This window comes from Canis aureus, chromosome 4, assembly GCF_053574225.1.
Source record: "Canis aureus isolate CA01 chromosome 4, VMU_Caureus_v.1.0, whole genome shotgun sequence".
NCBI classification, from domain to species: Eukaryota; Metazoa; Chordata; class Mammalia; order Carnivora; family Canidae; genus Canis; species Canis aureus.
In genome coordinates, this window is record NC_135614.1 from 11,343,367 (window position 1) to 11,365,745 (window position 22,379).

The window sequence follows — 22,379 nt, forward strand, 5'->3', positions numbered from 1 at the left end:
AACTAAGTTTTTTATTTAATTCCTGATATGTGGATGATAGCTACACACAGAAGAGTGCACTCAGATTCTTAGGATGTGCCAAGAGCTTTATATTAACCAATTTAATAACCAGAAAATCTCATGAGTATAACACGATCATCATTATTCCAGGTAACAGATAAGGAAACAAAAGTCCAGATGGCTAGAGCACGTTGCCCGGGGACACCACACAGCTAGTGATCTGGAACTGAGGTTTGAACCTAGGCAAACAAGGCCCACAGCCTGTGCCCTCAACTTTCATCAATGTCAATTACTTCTAATAATTTATCACATGTAAACTTTCACTTTGTGAACCGTGAGAAACATGTCAAAGTATCATGCTAAAAAAAATAATGAAACACTAGGGATGCTTTATATATCTAAAGCCTCACCAGCAGATTTCCTTACACAGTTAAGTAGTACTAGGGGTTAGCTCGAACTCCTCTCAGACCCCAAATGAAAGGGCTGAGGGGATTCCAGATTCCCAGCCATACTGCCTAGCCTGACACACAAAACACACACCACATGTAGGTGAGCCTTGGGAAGATCAGACTCTGTGGGCACAGCCCCAAGCTGCTTCTTCCATGGGGGACTTCATATTACCTGGTGATGTCATAGACGAGGAGAGCTCCTGCAGCACCTCTGTAGTAACTTCTCGTCACAGACCTGAAAGAATTACACTGCTTTTACTTTCAGCCAATTGAGATCCTTTACTACTGAGCACCGTCATCTACTTTGTAAATCTCGACATGGGGACAGGCATTGCTTAAAACAGAAATGAATCAGACATTGGAATATATGTATGAGGGGCTCTTCTGTCTGAAATCATGTCATAGAAACACTGGGTAGCACTGGGGAGGTGGGGACATTAGGCCGAGGCATGAGGCATGTATGACATTTTCTAGCAGGTAAATGAAGCTCTCCCACAGAACTTAAGATTATCTTGAATTTACAAAGAGGGGTAAAGTGTCTTAAGAGAGCTAGATGGACACTAAGCATTTAGCAATCCCACTCTGCTTCCTCTGGGGGTTCCAGACCTTCCCCATGCCCCTGCAGAACTGCCCCTGCTCTTTCTCAGGGAACAGGAATGCCCTTGGATGGGAATACATTCATCTTCCAACAGAGAACCATAGATACCCTGCCCTGTACTCACCTTCTGCTCCTTCCCACTCCTAACGAGGAAGCACAGCTTTGTGCACCTTACCTATTTTACCTATCTCCACTAAGGACCTCAGAAGACCTAGCCATTCTCACAGTCGTGCGGATCAGTAACACTTTCTCCCCTGTATTATCAGTCTCTTCTTCTTGGCTAGATCTTTTCCCATTAGCAACATAAAATGTGCTCTGGTACTTCCCATCTTAAAAAACAAGAAGCTATGCAGCACGATCCTTCAGAGCTCGTTTCTGCATCCACGTTCCACCAAAGAGTTGTCTTTGCCAGCTGTTTTCTCTGCTCTGCTGTGTCCTCTATGCCATGTCTCTGAGTCCAGCGGCATTTCTTGGTTCTCATCCCCTCACCTTGCCTTGTCCCTCCCTGAATGTCTCCCTTTGCTTTGCTTCTGCAGCCACAACCTCCTCCTCTCTCACTGGTCAGCTCTCCTTCTACAGCCCTGGGTCATTCTCCAGAGCCTGCCCTCTTTGTACTGCAGTTCCTCAGTGCTAGGGCTCAGTCCTGGGTTTTCTTTTCTACTCATACCTTAAATTAAATGTAATCTTTGGCTCAGACTACTTCCTTGTAAAACTACTTATAAGATTCAGCTGCTGCCCCAATATCTCCATGTGACTGCCTACTGAACATATCCTACTTAATATTTGTAAGACAGAGTATTTTGGTTTCCAGATTGCAGGTCTATCCTGGTTTGGGGACCATGGCCTCACCATGCCTCTATTTGTACAGCCAGAAAGCTCTGCTCCTCACCTCCTCTTTTGCCCATCTCCATACTGGACCCATCAGTCAGGTTTTATCTCGCTAACTGAACATATCCTATATTGTGCATGTCCTTCCATCTTTACTGGTACCATCATAATCCAAATCACCAAGTCTCTGCCTGGACCCTTGCAGTCACCTATAGCTGGTATCCCCACTGCCATGTATGTTCCCACTACCACCTATGTCCCTTGGTCCATTTTCCTGAGCAACCAAACTCCTTATTAAGAACTACAAGGCTCCCCTCCCTGTGCTCAGGGGCTAGACATTGAGTTCAATTGCCCATAGGCAATGATTTAATCAATCCTGCTTACCTATTGAAACCTCCATAAGAAACACTAAATGATGGAGTTCTGAGAGCTTCTGAGTTCATGAACATGTGGAGGTGCTGGGAGGGTAGTACACCCACAGAGGGCATGGGAGCTCAGCACTCAATTCCAATATCCATTGCCCGATGTATCTCTTCCATTTGGCTATTCCTGGGTTGTATCCTTTATAATAAACTGGCAAGAGTATATACAGTGCTTTTCTAAATTCAGTGAGTCATTCCAACAATTTATTGAATCTGAGAGATGGGTCATGGGAACCTGTGAATTTGCAAAAGTGAGCGTGGCCTGGACACCAACTTTGTGACTGGTGTATGAAGTGGGAAGAGATCTGATGCTAATACCAGAGAGTCAGAATTGAGGTGAATTACTGGACACAAAGCTGGTGCTGGAGAATTGGAGAACTGGTATGGAAAACCCCGCCCCCCTCCATTTGGTGTCAGCTAACAGGTACCACAGAACATTGTCTACTCAGGGCAAAAAGGAAACTGGGGACCTTATCAAAAATAAACAAAAGGATGCATTATAACTTTGATACTTTGAAAAGGGCAGCTATTTTCAAATGTATTTTTAGTTCCTAAAACTCCCAAGGCAGATGGGTAGCCTGAAGCTTCCCCTTGCTACGTTTAGACTGCTCTGCAGATGGGCACATGCTTTCAGAAATGGGAGAGAGGTGTAGCCTGAGAAGGATCAGGTCATTCGTTCTTCCTGGGGTCATCTCTCTGAATGGGGGGAGGCCTCTTTTCCACATATGTTAAGAAGCAAATCTTTTCCTATTTTAGTTTCTAGGAACTACCTAGTATCAAGTTTCTAGAGAAAGAGGTATGTAAGAGTTCTTCTCGAAATAAACTAAATTATATCTACTGCTGAATCACTTATTTTAAAACACTGTAACTTGACATATGGTGCCTAACAAATTATTCAAGTATACAATTTAAGCTAAATGCTCAATAAGAATACTTTTTTGAGTTATTTAATTTTCTCAAAAGTAATTTTATTTTTTTAAAACAGCACATTTTATTTATTTATTTATGATAGTCACACACACAGAGAGAGAGAGAGAGAGAGAGAGAGGCAGAGACACAGGCAGAGGGAGAAGCAGGCTCCATGCACTGGAAGCCTGACGTGGGATTCAATCCCGGGTCTCCAGGATTGTGCCCTGGGCCAAAGGCAGGCACCAAACCGCTGTGCCATCCAGGGATCCCTCAAAAGTAATTTTAACCAGAGTAATACAAGTACATAGTTTGAAAATATTGCCAACAGGCTCAACATGAAAGTCTGCAGTGTCCTGCCCCACTCTTCCCTGGAAGCCCCACTCCCAAGGCCTTCGAATTTTATTTTTTCCCCTGAATGAAGTTATTAACACAATACACGCTGAATATCTATGTGCTAGATTCTACTCTGGGCTTTGGAGAACAAAAAAATAAAAACATCCCTACTTTTGTGGAACTTAGTTTCATTTTTTTGGTATATGCTTCCATATTTCTATAAAATGCTTATGAAACTCTTTGAGTTTCAGGGCTCTCTGCTTACCTGCTTTGATAAGAATCTAGCTCGCTCACACCCTCCCAGCCCCCTCCCTCCATCTCCTCCTCCTCCTGTCAGCTGCACCCTCTCCTGAGGGCCACCCTGTGACACTTGTCCTTTCTCTTCTCCCTAGCCGGGGCCATCTGGCTGGACTGCATCGTCCTCTTTCAGGCTTTACCTCCTTATATTGAAGAAGTATATCCTCCTGAAGTTTCTAAGAAAGAATATGTGAAAGATAAACTTTGTTTCCCCTATTCTAGAATATCTAAAGGTTTTCTGACTTTATTCTCACATTTGATTGATAGTTTGGCTAAGTTGAGTATTTAAGGTTGGAAAGGAACTTTTCATGCTGAGTTAGAAAGGCAAGGCTTCAGTATCTTCTAGCTTCCTGAAGTTGCTATTGAATGGTAAAATGCAATTCCTCTTTCTATCCTTCAAAGTGACTGGTTTTCCTTCTTAGGATCTTTTTGCATCTTTACTTCATCTTTGTCCTCTTGAAATTTTACATGACATAAATAAGTGAGATTTCCCTCCATTCATTTGTATTTGGTGTAAGGTGGGCCCAATATATCTGGGATCTCATTTCTTTGGTAGAAAATTCCAGAGATTGGGCTCTTTTACTGGGGAATCTAATACATTAGTATATTTAGACCTTTCCTCTGGAGCTCTTCATTTTTCCGTAGAGAGAAACTGTTTCTCCTGAGAGTATGTATACCCCTGGCTGCCAGCAACCAGGGTGTGTGTGTTGTGGGGGTGTGGGGGTGGGTCAGGAGTCACAGACTTGCACTAATGTCCCTCTTTTCAGTCCTTCCTTCATCCCTGTCCTCCGCTGCTGTGCCTTTGGACTTTGTGTCTTGACCCTGTTTCAACTCAGATACTGAACTTCTCACAACGTGGGTGTGTGCACACACATATGTAAACACCTTCACCCTTCCTCCTGCAGAACCTAATGCTTCCACATCCTGACCTCTTCCAGGATGCAGAAGAACTGACCTCCAGCTCACTGGCCTTCCCCCTTCACAGATACTTAAGATGCAGCTCCCTTAGCACTCAGGCAGTCACCATTCACATCTTATCTCTAACATAGCTCTGAAATCTCTTCATCGTAATTATGGAGTCTCCCTTTCTGGGTCTTTGTGAGTTATGTTGTTTTATAATCATTTCAGGGAGGATTAGAAAACATTTAAGTCTGGACTGAATCCACAATGTTCAATCAGTGGTTCCAGAGTGGTTTTCATATTTAAAAATTTTCAAAGCAAATAGTTATTGAACATTTCAAATATAATATATACCTGATTTTAATGCTATAAGTGAGAGTGAGTTTTACTTAACTAAAATTTAAAACTGTGGGGCAGCCCTGGTGGCTCAGCGGTTTAGCGCCGCCTTCAGCCCAGGGCCTGATCCTGGAGACCCAGGATCGAGTCCCACGTCGGGCTCCCTGCATGGAGCCTGCTTCTCCCTCTGCCTGTGTCTCTGCCTCTCTCTTTCTCTCTGTGTCTCTCATGAATAAATAAATAAAATCTTAAAAAAAAAAAAAAAACTCTCTTAAAAAAAATTTAAAACTGTGAATATCTGTTCTTTTTTGATTTTGTGTATTTGTTCAAAAAACACAACTAGAATATTAATCCATTTTCTTGCTTTAGTAATTACAGTCTATTAAACATGTAACCTCATCTGCAGTGATCTGGGGTCATCGCTCCAAACATTGATTATGACTGCAGTATAATAAAACTGTGCAGGAGAGAGTATCTGGTGGAATGTATATCAACCATCAGAACATGCTCTAGTTAATATAAAACAAAAGAAAACCCCAAAAGAGATTTTAAAAATTCTCCTTTAAAAATCAGAGAAGGGCAGCCCCGGTGGCGCAGTGGTTTAGCGCCGCCTACAGCCTGGAGTGTGATCCTGGAGACCTGGGATGGAGTCCCAAGGCAGGCTCCCTGCATGGAGCCTGCTTCTCCCTCTGTCTGTGTCTCTGTCCCACCCCCCTGAATAAATGAATAAATCTTTAAAAAAATAAAAATAAAAATCAAAGAGAAAAACGGTTTTACTATTTGTTTGCCTTAATTTTAATCTAAAAGTATTCTGTAGAATAAGCAATGCCACATCCTCCTAATGTACTCACTAGTCCCAAAGAATAAATTAGCCTCTACATTAGGGTGTGTTCACTCAAAAGAGATTCTAATGCATTTTTCTAATGCTGCAAAGAGACTTTTAGCTTGTGTTAAAGCTTCCAGAGGTGAAGTTTTTGAAATGTGTGCAGGGGAGGAGGAGACTATATATATGAAGAGACTATAATTGATTATTTCAAATCCAATTTTCAAATATTTTTATTAAATTAGAGAGAAAGCTACCTGAATCGTTCTTGGCCTGCTGTATCCCATATCTGTAACTTTACATATTTACCACCAACATTTATTATCTTTGAACCAAATTCCACTCCTATTGTATGATTTGAGTCATCTTTGACTGAAAAAGAAAAAGAACAAGATATTTAATTTCAGAACATTAAAAAAACACTTACAGACTTAAACAAATAAAATCATGGGTTAAAGTCAATGGAAATGTAATTTACTGTAGCCTTTCATTCTCCAATAGTCAGTTGATAAGAAGCACTCACTGTTTTAAACAGAACACACACACAGTTCCTACTCTGAAAGAGACAATAAGGCTCTTTCACAAAACCCCTGAAGCAAACCATTCATTTTATTTTTATTTTTTTTTAAACATTCATTTTAAAGCCTAAGCTTGGAAGTGGCTATGGCACATGAGAACCAGATCTACCTGACCACTGTTAGAGTACTGACATATGGGGGCTGCATAAAATACCTGGGTGCCATCCTGAAGGGATGCCCAGTAACAGACTTGCAACTTGGTCAGGAATGAGGTGGTGATTGTTTCTAATATTTGAATGGATAAATATTCAAGAGAAATAAAAGGGAAGGAAAAGCACTGTAGGCCCAAAAAGAAACTTGATAGACACCAAAGATTAAGGGAAAAAGAGGAAAAGATAAATAAAATAAAATGAAACCAAACAAAACAAAAACCAAAAACTCTATCCATATTATAGCTATTGAGTTTCCATGAATTTTAGTATTGTGTAGCAATAATTTTGAATGAATTTGCTGGAGAAGTCAATACTATCTGTACTGGGAGGCTGGCAAAGTAAGTAGCTCACTAAACCTACCTGGGATGAGCTGTCTGTGAGAAAACACTTCTGTGGTGATGAAGAGCTGGGCTAGCAGCTAATATTATGGCTATACAGCCCATGACTGACTTATACTTTATAACCTTAGGGCAGAATCCAAGTGTGCTAGAAATCATGAATGCTACTTGACGGTGTGTTGAGGGTTTCCTGGGGGTGGGAGGTGAAGGTGATGATAGGTTAATACTGACCACACCAGCCTGTCTCAGATGATGTGGAACTAGTGTGGACATTCTAGAATCAAGCTACCGAGAAACCGCAGAGTAAAAGTCTCAAAGGGTGATTGCTGAAGTCCAAGGGTGTCCTGATGACAGCATGACCACAAAAGGAATAAAGTGAAGTCCTTCCCATCATGCTATAGACCATGCAGACTAACCCAACACACATACCCATCTCTGTGGTGAGGAGTTAGGGGAGGACTGTCAAGGGAGAGCTCACACAAAGATTAATAAATGGGCAGGTTCTGGGCCCAATGTCCTCAGGGCATCCTTTCCTGAGTGAATACTTGTTACATTCAGTAAGGACTGGCTCTGTGTCACTGGACAGTGGTACCAATAAGCTCTTGGATAATGAAAACGGAAGTTGCAGAATACATTTCTACAATTTTATTCTTCAAAGCTCCTTGCCAAAGCCTTCCTCTACTCTTTCTCTATTTTGCCCACCATCACTTACACACACATGCTTCAGATGCACTGCAGTAAGTAAAATTGTTTTTGTGCCTTCACCCGACTGCCATAAAACAGATCATCCTCCATAATTCTTTCCATTATTATAAAAGCACTGTTTATTTAAAGGGGCTTTCAAACTTACAAGTCTTTTACAACACTTTGGAATAAAAAATTCAACTTCCCTTATAAAAACAATGCAAGTCAATGGCAAAAAGATCGGTCTGTGGTCAACCAATTCTAGGTGACCACCCAAGAGTACACATCCCACTTCTCTAAACCTGCAAAACAGAACTGATGACAGTTGATGACAATAACTGCCTTCACTATAATACAAGGCCACTGAGGATCCAACATGGCTGTTTTATCTACAATGTACTACTACTCAGGCTTCTTGGGCAGCTCCCTGTCAGGAAAGGAAATTCCTCTGCACCTTCCATCTCACCATGTTGTACTTCAATATCTAGAATGTATTTTAGTATCTGGAAAATGTATAGTAGAATAATATATTGAATAATGAACGACTATAAAACTGAAATAACTTAAAAATGCAATCATGCTGCTAGAAGTTTAATATAACAAATTAATATTATTTTAACAAACTTTTAAACTATAACTTTTTTCTTGAAATAATATTCAGGAAATATTATCTGCTATAAACAAATCTGAGCAAAAGATGACTCTCAGGGGAAGACATGCATAAAAACACTGACCATCTGATGTCACTTACATTTTTTTTCAATAAACTGATGAAGCAAGCAGGACTTGCCAGTTCCTGCATTTCCAATAACCAAGAACTTAAACAAAAAATCTGAAAAACAAAAAGAGACTATGAAAAATAACTTTAAAATTTGTGCTACAAATTTATTCTTACACTATGACCAAAAAAAGTTAATAAAAATCTTACTTGTTAATACAACAGAAAAAAGGGTAACTATTTTGTGAAAACAACAATAAACATGTCAACTTACCTTTTCACCTTTTTTGATATTTGGCTCACATGTCAATTCAGTGGTTTTCCAAACAGTGCTCTTGGGACAATTTCATTTGATGTTGGAAGTCTGAAGACTATTAAATAAAATTTGTTCTTTTGCTAGTCATTATTCAAAGAAATATGCAAAGCAGTGACAAAAATAGTTTAGAAATTTCAAGTGTTTTCTGCACAAGAGAAAAACGCTGGGAAACTTCTAGGCTTTGAGAAGTCCACTCCCTTCTCATTTTTATTTATTTCATTTTATTTTTTTAAAGATATTATTTATTCATGAGAGACACAGAGAGAGAAAGAGAGAGAGAGAAAGGCAGAGACACAGGTAGAGGGAGAAGCAGGCTCCACGCAGGGAGCCTGACATGGGACTCGATCCCAGGTCTCCAGGATCACACCCTGGGCTGAAGGCGGTGCTAAACTGCTGAGCCACCCGGGCTGCCCCCCTTTTTATTTTTAAAAATAAGTATGTTTCCCCTGCCCCTGCAGATTTCTGTGGTCTTGCTTCTATTCCCTTATCTATAACTTGTGGGAAAGAAGGCTTAAGCCAAGTTTGGGTCAGTATTCGAAGTGTGAAATTTGTCTCATTAGAGGTAAAAAGAATTCTTCATTTCTTCTTTACACAGAGTAATATATTTATTTTGGAAGATTATTCTCCATACAATGGAAATGAAGACTCTCCAATGGAAACTTATTAATTAACTTAGCACGATGTAGCCTCAGTAGCCCCATGCTGCCTTAATGGTTAATTTTGCTTTTCCTGTTAGCTAAGAACTTTAGTTCTGCTGAGCCCAGGAACTGCAGAGCACCACCCTCCTCCACCCCTCACCCTTTGATCAGAGCCCACCACTGCTAACCCCCGTGCTGCTGGACTCATTTTGTGGCCCTAAAGGCCCGCTGTGTTCCTAGTTCCCTGGTTTGCACCTTTGCAAGTATTCCCTCCACACACCTTTTCCAAACTCAGACCAAGCACTCCTAGCCCTGGCTCCTTCTCTTTCCCTGGGTAAGTCCAAATAGCCTATTTCTTTGCTGCCACAGCCCCGCCCTGTCTCTTAGGACTATATTCATCATCACTCAAAGGTGAAAGCCTATTCAACCTTTCATGATTTTCACATGGTTATAGGCAATAAACTTATAAGATAATGCTATTAGAATTTTAAAATATCAAATTTTATGCATCTCACCACATGTTTTAAAAGCATGCCACACTCATGTTCACAGCAGCATTACTCACAGGAGCCAAAAAGAAGCAACCCAAGTACCCATTTTTAGACAAATGGATAAACAAAATATAGTGTAAACATACACTGGAATATTGTTCAATCTTGAAAATGAGGAAATTCTGACATGTTTCAACATGGATGACTCTCAAAGATATTATGCTAAGGGAAACAATCCAGTCATGAAAGGAGAAATACTATAGGATTCCATTTATATAACGTACCTACAGTAGTCAGATTCAGAGACAGAAAGAATCATGGCTGCCAATGACTGGGGCAGAAGGGAAATGAAGAGGTATTGTTTAAAACATATGAGTATCAGTGTGGATGAAAAATTTCTGGAGACAGATTGTGGCAATAACTGTCAATGTGAATGTACTTAATGCAAATAAACTGTAGATTTTAAAATGAGGAAAATGGCAAATTTTATATAATTTTACTACACACACACAAAATAAAACATACCAAATCTCAAATCTAATCATTTTCATTGAACAGCTTTTATAAGCTAAGAAATCAAAGGTTAAGACTGCCAGGTTAAAATGAGAATACTGGGATTTCTCAGTCTTGTTCAATATTTTCTTCTATTTAAAATATAAAGCCCAGGGATCCCTGGGTGGCGCAGCGGTTTGGCGCCTGCCTTTGGCCCAGGGCGCGATCCTGGAGACCCGGGATCGAATCCCACTTCGGGCTCCTGGTGCATGGAGCCTGCTTCTCCCTCTGCCTGTGTCTCTGCCTCTCTTTCTCTGTGTGTGACTATCATAAATAAATAAAAAAATTAAAAAAATAAAATAAAATAAAATAAAATATAAAGCCCAATACATTGTATAGCTAACCCTTGAATGACTGTGTGGGTCCAGTTATATGTGGAATTTTTCACATTACAGTACTGTAAATGTATTTTCTCTTCCTTGTGATTTTTTTAAATAAGATTTATTTCAGAGAAAGAGAGCATGTGTGTGCAAAGGGAGAAGGAGAGAGACTCTCAAGCAGATTCTGCGCTGAGTGTGGAGCCTGACGTGGGGATCAGATCTCACTACCCTGAGATCATAACCTGAGCCAAAACCAAGAGTTGGACGCTTAACCAACTAAACCATGCAGGCACCCCACCTTGTGATTTTCTTTAAAGATTTTATTTATTTGAGAGAGAGGGCATGAACAGGGAGGAGCAACGAGGGAGAGAGAAAGAATCTGAAGCAGACTCTGCACTGAGTGTGTAGGCCCACTCAAGGCTCGATCCCACGACCACAAGATCATGACCTGCACTGAAACCAAGAGCTGCATGCTTAACCAACTGAGCCACCCAGGTACCCTGCTCCTTGTGATTTTTTTAAAAAATTTTATTTATTTATTCATGAGAGACACAGAGAGAGAGAGAGAGAGAGAGAGAGAGAGAGAGAGAGGCGAGACACAGGCAGAGGGAGAAGCAGGCTCCATACATGGAGCCTGATGCGGGACTTGATACCAGGACTCCAGGATCACATCCTGGGCCCAAGGCAGATGCTAAACCACTAAGCCATCCACAGATCCCCTCCTTGTGATTTTCTTAACATTTTCTTTTCTCTAGCTTGTTTTATTGTAAGAATATGGTATATAATACATATAATATAGAAAATACATGTTATCAGTAAGGCTCCAGCCAATAGTAGGATATTAGTGGTTAAGTTTTCAGGAAGTCACAATTTATATGTGGGTTTTCAACTGTGCAGAGGGTTGGCACCCTTAATCCCTTTGTTGTTCAAGAGTCACCCATATAAGTTGTAAAGAGAAAAAGGTGAGAGCCAAATAAAGATGCTGCTAATATTGTAGGTAACAGTAAATAATGCTGAGAAAGAGAATAATTTGTATATGCAAACTGAAATGTCCTGGAACAAAAACTCATATCTAAACATAGACTTTGATATGATTCTCTTTCCATTTTTATTTTCTGCTTTGGAAGTTTTGCTTAAATGTATTTTATTATGCTGTTATCTAGATTGTACCATAGCTCCAACAGGCAAAAGGGTAACATATCCACTGAACTGCACCTTTCTGGACAAAAGACAAGTAAAATATGAAATTTCCATATGTAAAAATTCCTCAACAAACTCTTCATACTCCACATCTTTAGTTAAGCAAAGTATTCATATTTTAGTAGAAAACCTTTTTGGGTCAAACATCTAGAAACGGTGGATAAAATGGATCACAGTTTCAAAAAAAAAATTGCACTGATGAGGTTTTAGGAAAGAAAGGAAAATTCTAGATGCTTGGGAAAAAGCAGCAGCAGAAAAAAGCAGTAGGGGCCTAAACGTGGGACTGTCAGTATGGAGTTTTAATACATGTATGGGACAGAACATAAGAGCTTGTAAAGAAGGAGCAGAGAGCTAAATTTGAGGGTTTTTTTTTTTCAAGGCTAGGCCTAAAGTCAAAGGGTAGTCTGGAGTAAAAAATCTATTCATTAACTCAGAGAGATGAGGAGCCTTCTTTCACTCTGCCTGGCTTCTGAGTGAATGGGAAAAACATTTCCCTTTGAAGATTAATCATGGGCTGGTATGTCAGGTGGGTTTGAAATTCAAATTTAAATAACCACATGGACAATGAACCTCCATATTAAGAAGTGAGCAACAATAAAATGAAAGTGCCTGGAAGGATTTCTTTGGAAGGACAAATCCTCAGCCCAAGAAACACAGGATTCTCACGTTTACAGCTCCTCGAAGATGAGCTCACAATCTAAAATTACAAAACACTTAAGAAAACACTCTATCCCAAGTGAGTCAGTGATCTGCAGACAGATCACACTTCTAAGAATTTGATTAAAAAAAAAAAAAAGAACCTAATACAGTATAGTTGTTAGAGGCACTGACACTACTCCATTCCCCATCCCATGTTGTGCAGTTGAAAATCCATATTAAATGTTTAACTCCGTAAATACTTAACTACTAAGAGTCTACTGTTGATTGGAAGCCTTACTGATAACATAAATCATAGATTGACACATATTTTCTATGTTATATGTGTTACATACTGTATTGTCACAATAAAGCAAGCCATAAAAAAGAAAGTGTTACTAAGAAAATCATAAGGAAAAGAAATACATTTATATTACTGTACTGTAAAAAAAAATTCATGTATAAGTGGACCTGCACAGTTCAAGCTTGTGTTGTTCATGGATCAAGTGTAAACTCATGATGAATACCATAAAAGAGGAACTCAATTTATAGGAATAAAATAAATGAAAGAACAGGTAGATTTCTAGAATGTGTCCAGAAATAAAAATTGCAATCTTTAAAATTAAATTGTGAATGGACGAGTCAAAAAGAGGCATCAATCAAAATGAGGAGAAAATTGATGAACTGGAATAGAGACTAAAGAAAATTACCAGAAGGCAGAAGAGAAGAGTTGAGAGGAGAGGAAACTATGTGACTTTAAGAAACATGGAGGGGATCCCTGGGTGGCGCAGTGGTTTGGCGCCTGCCTTTGGCCCAGGGCGCGATCCTGGAGACCCGGGATCGAATCCCACATGGGGCTCCTGGTGCATGGAGCCTGCTTCTCCCTCTGCCTGTGTCTCTGCGCCTCTCTCTCTCTCTGTGACTATCATAAATAAATAAAAATTAAAAAAAAAAAAAAGAAACATGGAGGATTAAAGCAAAAGGTCTCATAGGTATCTTGGAATGAAAACATAGAGAATGAGTATAGAGCCAATATTAAAAGAAATTATGAATGAGAATTTCAACAGAATTAAAATAAAAGAAATTGTCAGGATCAAAAATAACTGTGAACCATGATAAGAATAAGAGTAAGTCCACACTTAAACACATCACCATCATAGTGAAATGGAAGAACACAGAACTATAAGGCTGTCAGGAAGAATGGAAAGTTTGCTTATAAAGAAACTAGGTTCCTGACCCCAAAGGCTAGAAGGCAGTGAGATTAACATCTTCACAGTGTTGAAGGAAGGAGCACAAAACCAAAAACTGATATAGAATGCAATGTACAAAAAAAATCATACTCAATGCCAAGATATACCTCTGCTTCTAAGAAGCTGGAATAGAAGTGCTTTTCCCTATTCCTCCCACTCAGTACAACCTAAAACCCTAGTCAAGTATGTATCAAAGAAACATAAGGAAACTTTGAAAAGTGTAATAAAAAAGACAGACTGGCCAGGTACCTTGGGGCATGAGGAAGGATGCAGTGGTGACGTTCCTTGGGTTTTCCTTTCACCTCACACACCCCAGACTTGGAGCGGAACAAGCTGGCAATCTGGAAATGGCAATGATGCAGATTTTAAAAAGCACCAACAAAAGTCTGCTCTGTCTAGCCACATGGCTGAGTAAGGGCAGCCCAGCAAGTGATATAACTTCTACACATTAATGGCTCTACTCCAGCCAAACAGCATAGAAAAATCTGTGATTCACTCCCACCATCTATTCCAGCAAAGGCTGAGAGGGCACCCAGACATAGCCCAGTGAGACTGGAGAACCTCATTACAGCAGGGTGGTGTCAGAAAAGACCAAGTGTGGAGTTGAGACTCTCATCCCTGGTAGCTAGTTATGAGCTGCCCCCAGCCCTCAGCACAGTGTCAGTGGAGACCTTGGTGGTGGTGATGTGGGAGACACAGAACACTGAAGTCCTCATCCTTCCTAGCAGGAACAAGAGCACTCCCTCCACCTAGATGTCAAGGGAGTTGAGCAAGGAATATGGACTTCTACCTCCACCTGGAGGGTAACAAGGCTGTGCCCAAGAGTGGAAACCAGTGAAGATTTAAATAAATATCTAAAATATCATAACATAATTAAAAATGTACAGATTTCAAGTTTTATGTTTTTTAATTTTTTTTTAAATTTATTTATGATAGTCACATTGAGAGAGAGAGAGAGGCAGAGACAAAGGCAGAGGGAGAAGCAGGCTCCATGCACTGGGAGCCTGATGTGGGATTCGATCCCGGGTCTCCAGGATCGCGCCCTGGGCCAAAGGCAGGCGCCAAACCGCTGCGCCACCCAGGGATCCAAATGTACAGGTTTCAAGTGAAAATCACTCATCATATTGAGAATGCGGAAGATCTCAAACTGAAAGAAAAAAGATAATCAATAGATTCCAATGCCAAGATGACAGAAATATCAGAAATGCATGACAAAAATTTTAAAGCAATTTAAAAAATCTTTTAAAAGGTTTTTAAACATAAAAATGTTTCAACAATACAAATATGCTTGAAACAAATAAAAAACAAATCTTTAGCAAAAACAAAGTCTTATCAAAGAAATAAAAGATAAAAAGAACCAAACAAATTTTAGAATTGAAAAATACAGTAACTGAAGTATAAAGCTCAATGAATGGGCTCAATAGCAAAACGGAAGGGACAGGAGAAACCATCAGTGAACAGTATGACAAAATGATAGAAAATATCCAATCTGAACAACAAAGAGAAAACAGACTAAAAATACACAAGCAGAGAGCTTCATGGACCTTTGAAACTATAAAAAAAGCTCTAATATTTGTGTCACTGGAGCCAGGAAAGAAGAGAAAAATGAGAAGGAGGTTGCAAAAGTACTCAAAGAAACAATGGCTGAAAACTTTCTCAATTTGGCAAGAGTCATAAATCCAGATTCAAAAAGCTGAGGATGAATCCAAATAAATCCATGCCAATAGGTATCATAACTCAACTTCTGAAAACTAAAGACAAAAAATCCTGAAAAGCAGTCAGAGAAAATGACAGGCTAGAGAAAATGACAGTTTGCCTAAAGAAAAAAAAAAATAATCCAAATGACAGCAGATTTTTCATCAAAAACCACAGAGGCCAGAAGGAAGTGGCACAACATTTTTCAAGGGCTGACAGAGAACTCTCTATCCAGAATCTTCCATCTAGTGGAAATGATCCTCTAAAATGAAGGGGCAATCAAGACATCCTTGGGAGTGGTCAGAGGGACTCTTACAGAATTTGTCAGCAAGAGACCTATCCTAAAAGCATGAGTAAAAGAAATAAGGAAGTTTTCTCAATAGAAAATCAATGATAGAAGGAGCCTTGGAACATCAGGAGGGATGAAAGAACATGGCAAACAAAAACATGTATAAATAAGGGGCGCCTGACTGGGTCAGTCAGAAGAGCTTACAACTCTTGATCTCAGGGTCATGAGTTTGAGCCCCATGTTGGGTGTAGAGATGGCTTAAATAAAAATTTCAAAAAAAAAAAAAAAAAGGCTAAATACAATAGGCTTTTATTCTTCTCCTGTTGTGCTTTCTAAATTATGTCTGGCTGTTAAGCAAAAATGATAACACTGTCTTATATGAGTCTAAATATGATTAGAGGAAGCATTTAAAATAATTATATTAAAGGTGGGGCAGACTAAAGGGATGTAAAAGATGGTAAGGTTTTTATATTTCCTTCAAATGGAGAAAATGACATCAGTAGACTGTGATATATTATATATTTATATATATATATATTTATATATTATATTATATATATATATATACACACACACAATGTATATACAATGCAATACATAGAGCAATCCCTAAAAAAGCTATACTAAAGAGATATACTCAAAAATATTATAGATAAATCAAATAGAATTCTTAAAAATATTCACATAAACCATAGGAACACCAGAAAAAGAGATAAATGAAAAACAGAACAGAATTTTAAAAATGGCAAAATAAGTCCTAATATATTAATAATTACAATAAATAGAAACTGTATAAATATGCCAATTAAAAGACAAAAATTGGCAGATTAGATAAAAAACATGACATGTTGATATGCTGTCAACAAAAAACTCATTTTGATTATACTGATATAGGCAGGGTGAAAGTGAAAGGATGGAAAAAGTTCTATCATGCAAACATTAGTCAAAGGAAAGCATTATTATCATCAGATAAAACAGACTTCATAGTAAGGGAAATTGCCTGAGACCAAAAGGGTTATTCCATAATGATAAAAGAATAAATCTACCAGTAAGATGTACGAATCCATACCTGAAACTAATATAATGTCAATTATACCTCAAAAAAAAAAAAAAAAAAAGACCTAGGATTCCGAAGCGTGTGCACCAAGTAATAGAGCTTATAAAGTATATGTCTAGCAAAAATTGATAGAACTAAAAGGAGACACAGACAACCCCAACCATTAAGGTTGGAGACTTCAACACCTCTCTCTCTACAACCAAGAGAACTAGACACAAAATCAGCAAGCATACAGAACAAAAACAAAGTAAACCAACATGATCTAGCTGACATTTACAGAATATTCCACCCAACAAGGGCAGAGCATTCTTTTCAAGGACCCAGAGACATATTCAAGTTAGACTATATCCTGGGCCATAAAACAAACCCCAACAATTGTTTTTTAAAGATTTTATTTATTTATTCATGAGAGAGACACACACACACACAGAGGCAGAGACAGAGGCAGAGGGAGAAACAGGCTCCATGCAGGGAGCCGGACATGAGACTCGATCCCGGGTCTCCAGGATCACGCCCTGGGCTGAAGGCAGCGCTAAACCGCTGAGCCACCCCAGGCTGCCCAAACCCCAACAATTTTAAAAGAATTGAAATCACACAGAATGTGTTCTCCAACCAAACGTAATCAAACTAGAAATCTGATAACATGAAGACAACGGAAAAATCTCCAAATACTTTTGAGTAATCCACTTCTAAATAATCTATGATATAAAGAAGTCTCATGAGAAATTAAATATTTGGGCTGAATGGAAAAGAAAATATAACCCATCAAAATTTGTGGTATAAAAGTAAAGTAGTGCTGAGAGGAAAATTTAGAGCACTAAATGCATACATTAGGAAAAAAGAAAGTCTCAGTGATCTACCCTCCTACCTCAAGCACCTAGAAAAAGAGTACAATAAATGTAAAGCAAGCAGAAGGAAGGAAGTAATAAAGAGCAGAAATCAATGAAACTCTGAAAATAGAAGAACAAAGGGAAAAAAATCCATGAAACTAAACCTGGCCCCTTGAAAAGATCAATAAAATTGATAAACTTCTAGCAAAACTGGGATGAGTTCAAGAATTAGGGGCCAATCCAAGAAAAAGACAGGACTATGAGATGGCACAATCCAATTTCTCTGGGCAGCACTTTGACAGGTTGCATTGGAGGGGACATCTCTCACAGCAGGAGAGCGGCCAGACAAGGTGCCCAGAAGGGGAACAGGGCAAGGCGACTTTGTGGGGGAAAGGGGATTTATGTGTCCAGATGATGTCACTCAGTAGGCTGGTGGGCAGCCAGCAGCTTGAGGTCTTTTAAAGCCCCCGAGTTCGTTTATCAAAGGTTACCAGATGGTGAGTGTAATTTCACAGAGTATGCAAAGCAGGAAGTCTCTAAATGGCTAAAAATATGCTTATTTGGGCTGTATTTTAAGCAACTGAGTGTGTAAGAATTGGAGTTCAGTGCTGGTAGATTTTGAACTAATGTCTCAGCTTGCAGTGAAGAAGAACACAGGGGACAACATAAAGGGCCATCTTTAATCCACTTATATAACAAAGACTGACAAAGGAAAGGAGAGGACAACAAATAGTCCATTTCAGGAATTAAAGAGGGCATATCACTACAGACCCTGCAGACATCAAAAAGATAACAAAAGAATAACATGAACAACTCTACACATAATTTCAACAACTTAGATGAGACGGACCAATTTTTTTTCAGTTTTTTAAATAAATATTTTCGAAATATTTATTTTTTATTCTTTTAATATTTTATTCTAATGTTTATTCTTTTTAAATTTAAATTCAAATAATTACCATATAATGTATTATTAGTTTCAGAGGTAGAGTTCATTGATTCATCAGTCTTATATAAGACCCAGTGCTCATTATATCATATGCCCTCCTTAATATCCATCTCTCAGTTACCTCACCTCCAACAACCCTGTTTGTTTCCTATGATTAAGAGTCTCTTATAATTTGTCTCCCTCTTTGATTTCATCATGTTTTATTTTTCCCTCTTTCCCTATGATCCTCTTTTGTTTCTTAAATTCCATGTATGGGGGCAGCCCGGGTGGCTTAGCAGTTTAAGCGCCGCCTTCAGCCCAGGCTGTGATCCTGGAGACAGACCCAGGATCGAGTCCCATGTCAAACTCCCTGCACGGAGCCTGCTTCTCCCTCTGCCTGTGTCTCTGCGCCTCTCTTTCTCTGTGTGTGTGTGTGTCTCTCATGAATAAATAAAATTTAAAAAAATACTGTTTTAAATTCCATGTATGTGTGAGATCACATGATAATTCTTTCTCTGACTTATTTCACTTAAATAATACCCTCTAGTTCCATCCATGTCATTGCAAATGGCAAGATTTCATTTTTTGATGGCTGAGCATTATTCCATTGTGTGTGTGTGTGTGTATCCCTCCCACATCTTCTTTATTCATTCATCTCTCAACAGACATCTGGGCTCTTTCCATAGTTTGACTATTGTGGACATTGATGCTATAAATATTGGGGTGTAGGTGCTCCTTCTGATCACTACATTTGTATCTTTCGGGTAAATTCCTGGTAGTGCAATTGCTGGGTCGTAGAGTAGCTCTATTTTCAACTTTTTGAGGAACCTCCATACTGTTTTCCAAAGTAGTTCAACCAGCTTGCATTCCTACCAACAGTGTAAGAGGGTTCCCATTTCTCTGTATCCTCACCAACATCTGCTGTTTCCTGACTTGTTAATTTTAGCCATTCTGACGACTGGTGTGAGGTGGTATCTTGTTGTGGTTTTGATTTGTATTTCCCTGATGCCGAGTGATACTGAACATTTTTTCATGTGTCTGTTGGACATTTGTATGTCTTCTTTGGAGAAATGTCTATTTATGTCTTCTGCTCATTTCTTGATTGGATTACTTGTTCTTTGTGTCTTAGGTTTGATAAGTTCTTTATAGATTTTGGATACTAGCCCTTTATCTGATAAGTCATTTGCAAATATCTTCTCCCATTCTGTTGGTTGTTTTTTGGTTTTGTCGACTGTTTCCTCTGCTATGCAAAAGCTTTTTATTTTGATAAAATCCCAATAGTTCATTTTTACCTTTGTTTTCCTTGCCTTTGCAGACCTGTCTAGCAAGAAGTTCCTGAGGCTGAGGTTAGAGAGGTTGTACCAGTGTTCTTACCCAGGATTTTGATGGTTTCCTGTCTCATATTTAGGTCTTTCAACCATTTCGATTTCTTTTTTGTATGGTGAGAGAAAGTGATCCAGTTTCATTCTTCTGCATGTGGCCAGTTTTCCATAAACCATTTGTTGAAAAGACTCTCTTTTCTCCATTGGATATTCTTTCCTATTTTGTCAAAGATTAGTTGATGATAGAATTGAGGGTCCATTTCTGGGTTCTCTCTTCTGTTCCATGGATTTATGTGTCTGTTTTTATGCCAGTATGATACTATGTTGATGATGACAGCTTTGTAATAGAGCTAGAAGGAGATGGATCAATTCTTTGAAAATACGAAGTACCACAACTCACCCAACATTAAGCAGACAATTTGAATAGCCCCAGAGCAATTAATGAAATTGAATTTGTAATTTTAAAACTCATAAAAAAGAAATATTCAGGCTGAGGTAGTTTCACTAGAGAATTCTACAAAATATTTTAAAAAGAACACAATTCTATATAACCTCTTTGAGAAAACAGATAAGGGAACCCTTCCTAAGTCATTTTAGGAAGCTGACATTTATTATTACCTGATTTATTATATATTTTTATTTATTTAAATATTTTAATGTTATATATTTAACATACGAAATGTTTTATATATTCTATGTAATATATTAACATAAGTATTTATTAAATACAGATTTCTAAATATGTAATTGCATATTATACCATAAAAATATTTTAAATTTTTGTTTACATACTTATATTTATTATTATACTGACACCAAACCAGAAGACAGCACTGAAACAAAACAAACTACAGAACAATATCTCTCAAAAAAAAAAAAAAAAAAAGAACAATATCTCTCATGAATACTTAATAAAATACTAGCAAATAGAATTCAGTAGTATTTATATTTATAAACATAAATACAATTATACATATGACCAAGTGGGCTTTATTTCAGGGATGAAAGGCTGGCTCAATGTTTCAAAATCAATGTCACTATTAATAGGCTAAGAAAGAAAAGTCAGATGACTCATCAATTGGTACAGAAAAGGCATTTCACAAGAGTCAACACTTGCTTGTAATAAAACTCCCCCCACTCCCCCAAAAAAATAGAGGGGAACTTCCTTAACTCGATAAAGAATATTTTAAAAATTGAACAGCTAAAAAAAAAATTAAAAAAATAAAAAATAACAAAATAAAAATTGAACAGCTAACCTTATACTTAAGATTCATGAAGGACTACTTTCTCCCTAAGACTGGGAACATAGTAAGGATGTCAGCTCTCACCACTATTATTTAATACCACATAGGAAGTTCCAGCCAGCACAATAAGACATGAAAAGGAAACAAAGGCACACAGATCACAAAGGAAGAAATAAAACTGTTCATATTGGCAGGTGATATATGACTGTATACAAAGAAAATTCAAGGAATCTCAAAAACAAAACAAAGTAAAAATCTCCTCCAAAGAATAAGTGAATTCATCAAGGTAAAGATCACAGAATACAAAAACCAACTGTATTTCTAATACTAGCAACAAATATATGGGCATCAAAATTAAAAATGTAATGCCACTCACAGTCACTCAAAAAATATACTTAGGTGTCAATCTAACAAAATATGAGAAGAACTTCTATGCTAATAAGTAAGTACACATTACTGATGGAAAAAAAACAAAGAAAACCTAAATAAAGGGAGAGATATATTGTACTCATGGATTAGAAGACTAGAAATAGTAAAGATGTCAATCCTCTGCAAACTGACAGACATTTATAAAGTTTCTCTTTTTTTTAAGATTTTATTTATTTATTCATGAGAGACACAGAGAGAGGGGCACAGACACAGACAGAGGGAGAAGCAGGTTCCATGCAAGGAGCCCGATGTGGGACTCAATCCTGGACTCCAGGATCATGCCCCAGGCCAAAGGCAGATGCTCAACCGCGAGCCACCCAGCTGTCTCTAAAGTTTCTATTACAATTCTGACAAGGCTTTTTGGTATAGACAAGCTTATTCTAAAGTTTATGGAAAGGCAAAGGAACTAGAATAGCTAAAACAGTTTTGAAAAAGAAGAATAAAGTAGAAGGAATCACTTTACCTGATTTAAAGACTTATGTAGCTACAGCAATCATGTCTGTATGATATTGACATGTAAAGACACATAGATCAATAGAACAAAGAACCCAGAAGACCTACACTAAGTCAACCAACAGATTTTAAAACTGCAAAAACAATTCAACACCAGAAAGTTAGCCTTCTCAACAAATGGTGCTGCAGCAATTGGACATGTATACGGGGAAAAAATGACATGGGACTCATATCTTATGCAAAGTTAACTCAATATACATCAGAGACTTAAAGGTAAAACATTATACTATAAAATTTTTGGAAAAATTAGGGGAAAATCTTTAAGATTTATGGAAAAGCAAAGCTTTCTTAGACTTGACTCTAA

The 22,379-nt window shown here is 38.3% G+C and overlaps 1 protein-coding gene across 5 annotated transcripts in view; it reads right to left on the reverse strand.

Annotated features, from left to right (window-relative positions):
- The window catches only part of RAB4A (RAB4A, member RAS oncogene family), a 50,249-nt gene that overhangs the window by 13,839 nt on the left and 14,031 nt on the right, over positions 1-22,379 (reverse strand). For 2 of the 5 annotated variants that reach the window (XM_077894568.1, XM_077894567.1), the window contains 3 exons: positions 8,399-8,479; positions 6,153-6,267; positions 622-684 (listed from right to left, as the gene is read on the reverse strand). In XM_077894568.1, coding sequence (XP_077750694.1) covers positions 622-684; positions 6,153-6,267; positions 8,399-8,479 — 259 coding nt within the window. Of the gene's footprint in view, positions 1-621; positions 685-6,152; positions 6,268-6,985; positions 7,147-8,398; positions 8,480-8,639; positions 8,737-14,017; positions 14,080-22,379 lie in introns of those variants that run through there. The other 3 variants (XM_077894570.1, XM_077894569.1, XM_077894571.1) reach the window with 3 other exon arrangements.